At 41.5% G+C, this 10,094-nt stretch overlaps 2 protein-coding genes across 3 annotated transcripts in view; one reads left to right on the top strand and one right to left on the bottom strand.

The window, feature by feature from the left end:
* cep41 (centrosomal protein 41) overlaps positions 1 to 297 on the top strand; it is a 7,829-nt gene extending 7,532 nt beyond the window's left edge. For both annotated transcript variants that reach the window (XM_058396159.1, XM_058396160.1), the window contains 2 exons: positions 1 to 29; positions 158 to 297. The exon at positions 1 to 29 is cut by the window's left edge and continues 187 nt beyond it. In XM_058396159.1, the coding sequence (XP_058252142.1) occupies positions 1 to 29; positions 158 to 273 (145 nt within the window). In that variant the 3' untranslated portion in view covers positions 274 to 297. The remainder of the gene's footprint in view (positions 30 to 157) is intronic.
* Positions 298 to 2,813: 2,516 nt separating this feature from the next.
* LOC131357328 (carboxypeptidase A1-like) lies at positions 2,814 to 7,380 on the bottom strand. Its single transcript, XM_058396235.1, has 11 exons — positions 7,279 to 7,380; positions 7,001 to 7,082; positions 6,734 to 6,868; positions 6,558 to 6,659; positions 5,833 to 5,934; positions 5,635 to 5,733; positions 5,444 to 5,554; positions 4,033 to 4,123; positions 3,732 to 3,931; positions 3,563 to 3,647; positions 2,814 to 3,242 (listed from the first exon to the last, which is right to left on the bottom strand). The coding sequence occupies exons 1-11, from the start codon at positions 7,341 to 7,343 to the stop codon at positions 3,055 to 3,057; spliced, it is 1,260 nt and encodes a 419-aa protein (XP_058252218.1). The 5' UTR covers positions 7,344 to 7,380; the 3' UTR covers positions 2,814 to 3,054.
* Between the last annotated feature and the right edge of the window lie 2,714 nt (positions 7,381 to 10,094).

Raw genomic sequence — 10,094 nt, 5'->3', positions numbered from 1 at the left:
TGAGGTGCTCATACCCAGTGAGAGCAGCAGTGAGTGATCCTGAAAAAATCAAGAACACCTTGTTTTTTAATTTCTATATGTATCTTTTTTTATTTGCAAGTCAAAATGACATCAGCTTTTTGTTGTGCTCTTCGTCTATTTGTGTGTGTGATTCCAGGTCGTCTGAGCAGCACGATGTCCATTAGCAGCGCTAATTCGAAATTATCCAGCGCCCGGAGCAGTCGACTCGGCTCGGGAAGCGCCAGGTCACAGAGCAGTCGGCCCTGGAAATAACCTCGTGTCGAATCATTTGTGAACAAAGACTTTTAGAAAAATCCACACTCCATTTATTTTAAATGTTTACAATTTAACACTCTAATAAAGGTTTTAGGACGAGTCACAAAATGTTTTAATGAAGCTTTTGTAGCTTTAGCCAGCCAATTCAACTCAATGATTCATTTGATCATTTTCATCATCATTATTGTCTCCCGCTTATCCGTAGCCGGGTCGCGGGGGCAGCAGTCTAAGCAGGGATGCCCAGACTTCCCTCTCCCTAGCCAATCCCTACAACTCTTCCAGGGGAATTCCAAGGTGTTCCCAGGTCAGCCGAGAGACATAGTCCCTCCAGCGTGTCCTGGGTCTTCCCCGGGGTCTCTTCCCGGTGGGGCATGCCCGGAACACCTCCCCTGGGAGACGTCCAGGAGGCATCCGAAACAGACACCCAAGCCACCTCAACTGGCCCCTTTTGATGTGGAGGAGCAGCGGCTCTATTCCGAGCTCCTCCTGGGTGACAGCGCTCCTTACCCTGTCTCTAAGGGAAGGCCCCGCCACCTTACAAAGGAAACTCATTTCGGCCGCCTGTATCCAGGATCTTGCCATAAGTAAGAGTGGGAACATAGATCGACTGGTAAATCGAGAGCTTCGCCTTTCGGCTCAGCTCCTTCTCCACCACAATATACCAGTACATAGACCGCATTGCTGCTGCCACTGCATCAATCCGTCTGTCAATCTCACACTCCATCCTTCACTCACTTGTAAACAAAACCCCGAGATACTTAAACTCCTCCACACCCCTCCAACCTGGAGGGGACAAACCACCTTTTTCCGGTCGAGAACCATGGCCACGGATTTGGAGGTGCTGATCCTCATCCCAGCCGCTTCGCACTCGGCTGCGAACTGCCCCAGCGCATGCTGTAAGTCATCATCAAGACATCATTTTCTTCAGTGCTGTTAAATCCTAAAGGAACGACTCATTTCTAGATTTATATTTATAGTCATGTTAATGTTAAATAGGTGTGCATGCTGTACCGCTTAAAGTGGCTTGACTACGTTTCGTGATGCTTCATGCATTAGCGCTAACGTGACAATCGAGAGCATGGCTTAACTAGTACACACATCAGTGCTAGTCTTAATCTGCAAAGTTTGCCGGTGAGATTTACAGTTAGCTGTAACCTACCCCATGAACACCTAGAGGAGGATGTCTTAAATACTAATATAGAAGTGTGATCGAGGCTTTTATGTTACAGACGTTAAGAAGTTCAGCCTTGGAGTATTGCTGCAGGTTTCTGTTCCCGTTGCAGCTCGTGAAGACGAAAAGGATATGAAGGAAGTCGAAGTGCATTTACTGTATCTGAACTGTGAAAGTGCACTAGTGTAGAAGTGTGTGTGTGTGTGTGTGTTTTATTTCCACAGTGCTGAATGGTAACACTAACAGTTTCAGATCCATGTTTAAACAATCAGTGACAGTTTTATCAACACAAACTACCTGCTGTGATATTTTTCTGTATTTAAGGTTGAATAAAGAAATATTTTGTACAGGAAATGAATTTCTCTTAAGTGTGTACAGACCCATATTGTGTCTGCAGAACCATATTCATCCTCCAGTAATGATTAGAGAAGATGGATCCTTCCGTCAAGGGTCATATTCACGAGCGTGAGACAGATCCACGGAGCTTTTTTTCTCCAACCTTTTCTAACATTCATTCATCATCTGTAGAGCTATAAGGCTATTCCTCCTGAGATTCCTCCACAGGGATCCTGGTGTATTGCTTCATAACAGTGTGAGGAGATCAGATATCTGAGGTAAGTTGATTCTGAATCTCCTGATCAGCTTCCACTAGAGATCTATAAAACACATCTAGGGAGACCCAGGACCTGCTGCAGAGATGACCTATCTCACACTGAACATCTGGAGATCCATCAAACTGTGGCAGGAAGTCTAGACTTCTTTCACATTCATTCTTCACTTCTGAAATGTCCAGTAGACTAATATCTCAGGGTCACAAGACTGACCCAGACCATGTTTTAACCATAAAAAAGAGCTTTTCACTCACTTTTAAACATCAGACTCAGGTTCTATGATCTATGGTGCCAGAATTTGGCCAGTTTATCCACCCTGGAGCTCTGTTTTCAGCTAAAATATCATTTCTCATGCATTTCAACATTTCCCCAGGTCATACACTTTAATTGTTCATTCAAACCAGACAGAGAGAGTCTCCTGGGCTTGCTCTCTCACTTTACTGTTGTGATCGATTGCTTGTGAACTCAGCAGTCGCTACCACTACTAGTGATGGTTTAAATCTGTTAGAATATACATGTTTTTTCACTTTTAAAGTATCGTGTTCATATTATTTTAATGAGAACACTGTGACAATATCTCTCCAGGGAAAGTGAAAGGAAGACTGTTTGTCTCTTCTGTGTGGATGCAACAGTTTCTCACATGACTTCATCTCATATTTTGCATTCAGTGATTTAGACTAGATAATGATGCATTAGAAACGAATCCTAGTTATCCCGGAGCTGCTAGTGTCTCCATTTTGACTGGTCAGAAAGTGTTGATTTATTTTCTATAAGGACGTTTTTTATTTGCAGATTATTATGCTCACTTTTACCATTTACATGATGCTGGAAATCACAGAAGTCATAAATTATCCTGTAACAAAGCCCTGCCCATATGACAATCACCAATTTATTATGAATATTATCGTATATAATTTGGAAGAATGTGGAAATCCTCGTTGTTTTTCTTCGAACCGATGCCTCGTGGTTTGAGTTGAGTTGAGCGGCGGTGCTCGTTTAGTACGGGTTGTTCTTGGTGTGCTTCATGATGGCCATGAGAGCTAACCAGGTCTCCTGAGCGGTCGGGATGATCTGATTGGCTGGCAGGATGAATCCGTATCTTCCAGTGTCTCTCAGCTCGAAGGTGAAGGAGTATTTGATGCCCTGGTCATAGGTCCAGTCGATGGTGCCGCCGCTTGCTTGGTCTGAGAGGAACAATTATAATAGGATTCAGGATTAGATGATACAATCTCACCAATAAACCAAACATGTGGGTAAAAATAACTTCTGCATGCTAGTTGATAATCACAGAAAACAAGCTAAAAGTAATCACAGCACAAACACAGTCATTTAGGTTACGTTATGGGAATGTCTTCTAATCTTTAACATTTTTCTTACAAAATGAATCCAAACTTTTGAAATGAATCCAAAGTTTTGGTTCATCCTCTGTGCTGCTGTGTGTCTGGAATGAGAACATCTTATCTAGAGAACATTGTGACTGCGGTGTAGCTGTGTTTGTACATACAGATGGTGTTGATGATGCTGCCGTATCTGTACTGAGTGTTATACAGGCTGCTCAGGTCAGCGATGGCCTTTCGTGCAAGCTCGTGCTGCAGGATATTAAAAAAATGTGTAATTATCATATTAGACAAAGCATGATTGATTGATTGATTGAGGAGGTTTGGAGGTCTCACTAGCTCAGCCTGGTCCTTGCAGGGAGTTCTGGTGTAGCCGTATGGGTAGAGGAGCATCTGAGAGTAGCTGTGGATGGACACAAAGGCTTTAATCTGGCCGTGAGACTTAACGAAGTCCACGATGGCTTTGACCTCGGGCTCGGAGTGGGCACTCGGTCCACGATACGTCTCCGTGCAAGGGCTACCGCTAGAGCCGGAGCCTGTTGATGACGACCAAAAACAAATCACCTTCTTTACTCAATCATGTCACACATACCTGGAATATACACGGGTTTAGATTTATATATTTCCTCTTTTGTACCTCCAAATCCAGCATCCCAGTTCCTGTTGGGGTCGACACCGACGCAGCTGGATCCAGGATTGGGCTTCCTTGTCTTACGCCACATGCGGTTCTGTAACATATAATCATAAAGAGGGAGATAGGAGTGGCTTTTAGTGTCAGAAGTCGTGAGCCGTCATAAAGGCTCACATGCTACAGCGACTAGATGAACTGAAACCGAGCTCTGGAAAAATCCTGCAGCAGACCTGATACATTTCGAATTGATAAAAACACAAATAGAGGTGTTTATTACGGAAGTCCTGTAAGAGGCCATGAATTTATTATATTTTTATCTTGTTTCTAGCTATCACAACTATTCTTTGAGTGTATATATATATATATATATATATACTAGTTCTAACACTTCTCAATCTCACGTTACCTTTATTTTGCTACCAAAGAATTATTCAAATACACCTTGTAGTTTGTGAGATATACTTATTTTAAATAGAGCATGTCTTTTTTGAGCAAGAGGCTCAAATATAGGCCTCGTTATGAAAAGTCATTTCTATTTTTCAGCCAGAATCAGTGAAATAGGATTGAGCACGCCTTAAAAATCGTTTGGTACAAAATAAATTGGACTGTAAATTACTCGAAAGTTACTTTAATGGCTTTTACTTTTTTTGTGAGAATATGGAAACTTAAGTGAAACCATAAGGTCAAGACTACGGTGGCCAAGAAGTTGCAAAACAAAATAACGGACCCAAAAACACAAGGACGATTCAGACAAACCGGAAAAGGTAGGTACAGTTGGTGAATGGAATTCTTCCCTCTGACTGGACGAGACATCTGTCACTCAGGATCTATAGGAAGTCCAGCAGGCTGCAGCAGTAGAGAGTGGACTGGTGTGTGTATGAACACAGCTCTGCTCTTATGGCTCTCCATACATTCTTTAATCTGGAATAGTTTGGTCTTCCAAACATACCTGCATTCTTCAGGTGTGTTTTTAGAGATCGCAAACTAATCTTTACGCCATGATACGCTATCAGTATATCCAAAATCGCTCCATATGAACATTCTTCCTCACAGTAGTGCTGATTTTCTTATAAATAGAAATATAAATGTTTGTCATTTTCTTTAAAAGATTTAAAGTTGTACTATTGAAAAAAATGGTTTGAAGTGAAGGCAGAACTCCACACATGTACAGGAAATAAAGTTAGATAAGCAATTTACTACTTCTTGTATATCCTGAGTGACAGATATCTTGTCCAATCAGAGGGAAGAATTCCATTCGCAAACTATACCTACCTTTTCCGGTTGGTCTGAATCGTCCGGCTGTTCTTGGATTTGTTATTTTGTTTTGCACAATTTAGTAGTGTATATAAAATATATCAGACATGGTGTGTGTGTGTGTGTGTGTGTGTGTGTGTGGGTGTACAGGTTTAACACTCACGCTGGTATGGGTGAACTGGAATCCGTCAGGATTGGTGACGATCTCCAGGAAAATGTCGTACTTGTTGAGGATGTCGGTCAGCTCAGCGTCGCGTCCATAATCTGTCACAATCTACGGAAAAACAACATTGTTCTATCACGTTTTGCTAGCAACTGTGTCAGGTGATGAAGCAGGAAACGGTTAGAGCGTACCTTCTTAGCGAACCACGTTCCACTAGCCTGGGTCACCCATTCTCTGGAGTGAATTCCAGTGTCGATCCAGAGACCAGGCCGGTTAGCACCAGTGCTAAACTAGATAAGATAGCAAAAAATAAGTAAATAAAAATAAATAAGATGCAAGATGGATTTGTTGCTAGAAGTGTTGATGGTAGTATCTTTCATGTGACTCACTTTCAGGACGTTTAGTGGACGTCCCTCGTAACTCTGTCCGATCACGAGCTTGCTGACGAATCCGGGGTTCTCCTGCACCAACGTGTCCATGAAGCCGTTGATCTGGAAATGGAGTGAAGAGGAAAAGACTGGAATCACAAGAGCCATGAAACAGGAAGTAGTTTCATTTTAGCAGGGAAGAAGAAAGCGTGTGAGGAAAATACACGATGCTGGTGAGGTAACAGTTCAGTCCTGAAGTGGATTATTTTAAAAGAACAGAACAATCTGAAGTGTTTTTACACCAAAAATTACACTTTTTATTTATTAAACAATGACGTCATCACGTTGTACTTTTTATCCATTTATAGTTATGTTTAATTTTACAGATATCAAAAGCTTTGAACAGTCGTTCTCTTACCTGCCTGTTCTCTCTCCCATTCTCTCTCTCTCTCTCTCTCTCTCTCTCTCTCTCTCAGTCTCTCTGTTTCTCATCTATATCTCTCTCTCCTGCCCCCCCCTCTGTTTCTTGTCTTTCTCTCCCTCACTGTTTCTCATTTCTCTCTCTCTCTACTCTTGCTATATGAGATGCTACATGCAGTTAGTGTACAGGCGAATCCCTGTGAGTAAGCTGTTACTATGGAAACAATAACTTATCAGAGCACATGCATCAACGAGTGATTTGTCGCAGCAGCTGATTGGATCTGACATCAGATCCGATCGGGAGCTTTAAAGCGCATCGTTCTCACCTCGTTCAGCGTGTGGTAGCTGGCGTAGTTGTAATCATCGCTGCTTCTCGCCTCGAAAGCTTTGGATTTCAACATCTCACGCTGCTCTGCATCGAGAAGATCCTGGAATCAGGAGATTAACTGGGTTACGAATCGTTTAGACACAAAATAGAACTGACAATGAGAGTGCAACCTACCTGAAGATCCTGGATCATGATCTCATAGTGGATTTCATGGTAGCCCAGGAAGGCCCTGACCGCCTGCAGGCTGTGGAAAGGAACACGGACATCAACAGGGAGAGACACGTCGACGGGATCCATCCAGAAATCCAGCTACACACACACACACACACACACACACGAAAATAAATTTATATAGGACACTAAGAAGCTTCTGAAACTTCTTTGGAGATTCTGAGACTTCTGGAACTTTCTGGAATTCTGGAAATTCGTTAGGAATTTTACCTCAAGGTGCTCGTTTCCTGAGAGTTCCTTCAGAAGCTTGATCTGAGCCTCATTTATGACGGTGATCCGAAGGACCTGGTGTCTATCATAACAGAAGTCTAATCAGTCTAATCAGCTATCATCTGCATTTCCTCTCATTATTTCCATATCCACAAAGAGAGCTTCTCCATGTTGGATAAATAAATATATATTTTACCTATACATCATAATAGCAGTAAATATTTTCAGGCTGAACTGAATAAACACTACATGGAAGAAAAAAACCTCAGGAACTTTACCCCTCGAAGGTCTCCTTGGCAAAAACGGCCGCACACAGAGCCAGCAGAACCCAAAGTCCTCTCATCTTTCTTTCCGGAGTGAGTTCTCCGAGCACGAGCGTCCTTTTATATTCCAAAGCGTTGACCTTGAGCCTCGGACGCCACGTCGAAAACGCTGCTCTGTTTCCCACAGCGTGAGCCAAACCTCTGACAAACACCTGAGAGGAAAACACCTGACTCGCGATCAGGTTCCAAAGACATTTTTTGTGGACTACAACAGAAAAACTGACTCTGGATCAGAGCGCGTCTTTCTGAGAAATCCGATCAGAGTGTGTGTGGAAAATTTGCGAGAAGATAGCAGATGCACACCATCGCGATGTCCATTTTTACACTGTTTATGGTGATGAGGGGAAAAAATGACTGAAATAATCTGAAATAAATCTCAAACCTGATTAATTAATTCCACTCAAAATTATTTTTATGGATTTGAGATGGAATTGAGTTTGGTTATGTCCATGTTGATGAATGAGTGTCTCTGTCATGTCTCCACTCCACAGTGGTGGTTAATATGAAGCTCATATCAAAGTAGACACTCGGGACTTTAAGAGTTTGTAGTGTTTCAGAAAGATTTCTGTCTTTCCCTAGCCTACTAGGGGCGATATATTCATAGAAAAGTTCCAAATAAACGGAAACGGTTTTTTCCACACAAATGTTTGTATCTTCAGTAAATGTTGATATCAAACCCACTTCTGCTCTCTGAGATGCTCCAAGTGCTTGTTCATCTAAAAAGCAGCTCAGATTTGATCTTCAACCAGTAAAATTCTGTGTACGGTTCTCCAACAGAGGGAACAACACACGTTTTATATCAGACTCACAGCCTGAACATCATTCGGCTCTTTATTCTGAATGAAAACGTCCCATAAGTCTATTTTCATTCCCCTGGTGGACTGGAATGTCAGTGTACTGGGAAAAATGGTTAAGAAGATGCTAGCGCCTTGTAATTAGCGATGTACTAATTTCACTAGCAGTGCTATTAAATCCTCAGATACTGTGACTAATTTAATTACAGAAACGTTAAGAAAACGTTCCACTCTGTGTCACCTTGGAGCGGTGAAGCCACTTCGTCATGTAGATTGATCTCTCTCTCTCTCTCTCTCTCTCTCTCTCTCTTTGTCTATGGTCTCTCTCTCTCTCTCTCTCTCTGTCTATTGTTTTTCTCTGTGTTTATCATTTCTCTCTCTCTCTCTCTCTCTCTCTCTGCTCTCTCTGTCTTGTTTTTCTCTGTGTGTGTCTGTTTATCATTTCTCTCTCTCTCTCTCTCTCTCTCTCTCTCTGGCTATTGTTTTTCTCTGTGTTTATCATTTCTCTCTCTCTGTCTATGGTCTCTCTTTGTCTATGGTCTCTCTCTCTCTCTCTCTCTCTCTCTCTCTCTCTGTCTATGGTCTCTCTTTGTCTATGGTCTCTCTCTCTCTCTGTCTATTGTTTTTCTCTGTGTTTATCAGTTCTCTCTCTCTCTCTCTCTCTCTCTCTGCTCTCTCTGTCTTGTTTTTCTCTGTGTGTCTGTTTATCATTTCTCTCTCTCTCTCTCTCTCTCTCTCTCTCTCTCTCTGAAATGAACTGAAATGCAGGTTAGAAATGTTCTGTTAGAAATGTTTTCGAATGATACATTATTACACAAATCAGTTCCTTTCATGATGACTGAAAGCATAAATATAATAATTTTGACGGAACTCTTTAAACCACGGGTCTCCAACACGTCACTCGCGGTAGCTCGCCTGAAATTTCATAGAATATGTACAAAATTGATCAAATCAAATGAACTCAATAAAACCTGTTTCAATTTCATCCTAATCAAATTCACAGATGTCCCGCCCCCTTTCCAAAATCGGACTCCCTGGATATATCATACTCCTTTAACCCAGCCATTTATCAATCAATTTCACACACAGCTAGCACGAAGACAACAAGACAGTACATGGAATATTAAATCTCTAAGCAAAAATTGAGGAAGTTTGGATAAAGGATAAAGCAAACACACGGCCGATCCTTTTAACTTGGAAGCTGCTGGAGATTCAACAGCGTTAGGAACAAAGCTACGATGCTGCTGAAGTAAAAGTGGTGAATAAATCTATCCTGTTGCAGGAAGATGTAGGACGAGTGTGATGTAGACATTTCTTTTCAGTGCAGGTGGTGTTTCAGAGTAAAGTACTCTTATTTCTAACAATATTTCCCATTGCAGATGCACATGAATGCCATAAAAATACTATTATTTAATCACATAAAGTCTAATACAATGTCAGGTCTGCGTTTTCAAAATAAATATCACCTTCAATGTCAAAGGTGTTTCATTTTTTTTCTGAAAAGAATCTTTTTCAGTCTTGTTGAGGCCATCAGGGTATATGCCAATAAATAACAGAATCCATGTGAATGAAGGAAATCTGACAATAATAACTGATAAATCTAGTCACGAACCCGTTGTGTTAAATCAGTTGCCTCGACTAGACAGTTAGCATGCTGCTTATGTGCATTTAAAATAATTTATCACAAAATATGATTGTTCGATATTGAGATTTTTTCTCAGTTCAGCTGGTTTGGTTTATGACAATAACTTACGGAAATAAATGATACAGTGGTACCTTTGTCCTCGACCACCCCTGTGTTCGAATTGTCAGTATTTGATTCGAATTTTCGAGTCAATTTGACCTCGGTGTACGAAAATATTTTCGGTGTACGACTCGACCGTCAGGAACGCCGGTTCTTGTTTCATACAGGATTGCAACGAATATCAACATTTGAACAAAATTCAAACGAATGTTAATGTGAACTGTATTTTCAAC

This window comes from Hemibagrus wyckioides, linkage group LG08, assembly GCF_019097595.1.
Source record: "Hemibagrus wyckioides isolate EC202008001 linkage group LG08, SWU_Hwy_1.0, whole genome shotgun sequence".
NCBI lineage: Eukaryota > Metazoa > Chordata > Actinopteri > Siluriformes > Bagridae > Hemibagrus > Hemibagrus wyckioides.
This window is presented reverse-complemented; position numbering and strand designations above follow the sequence as displayed.

Bases quoted from the DNA above. Each gene is read 5' to 3' on its own strand.
- LOC131357328 (XM_058396235.1), bottom strand. From the start codon at position 7,343: ATGAGAGGACTTTGGGTTCTGCTGGCTCTGTGTGCGGCCGTTTTTGCC. The intron at 6,869-7,000 runs GTAAAATTCCTA...GTGTGTGTGTAG, and splicing joins CAGGAAACGAGCACCTTGAG to CTGGATTTCTGGATGGATCC. The intron at 4,124-5,443 runs GTGAGTGTTAAA...TATATGTTACAG, and splicing joins TCCAGTTCACCCATACCAGC to AACCGCATGTGGCGTAAGAC.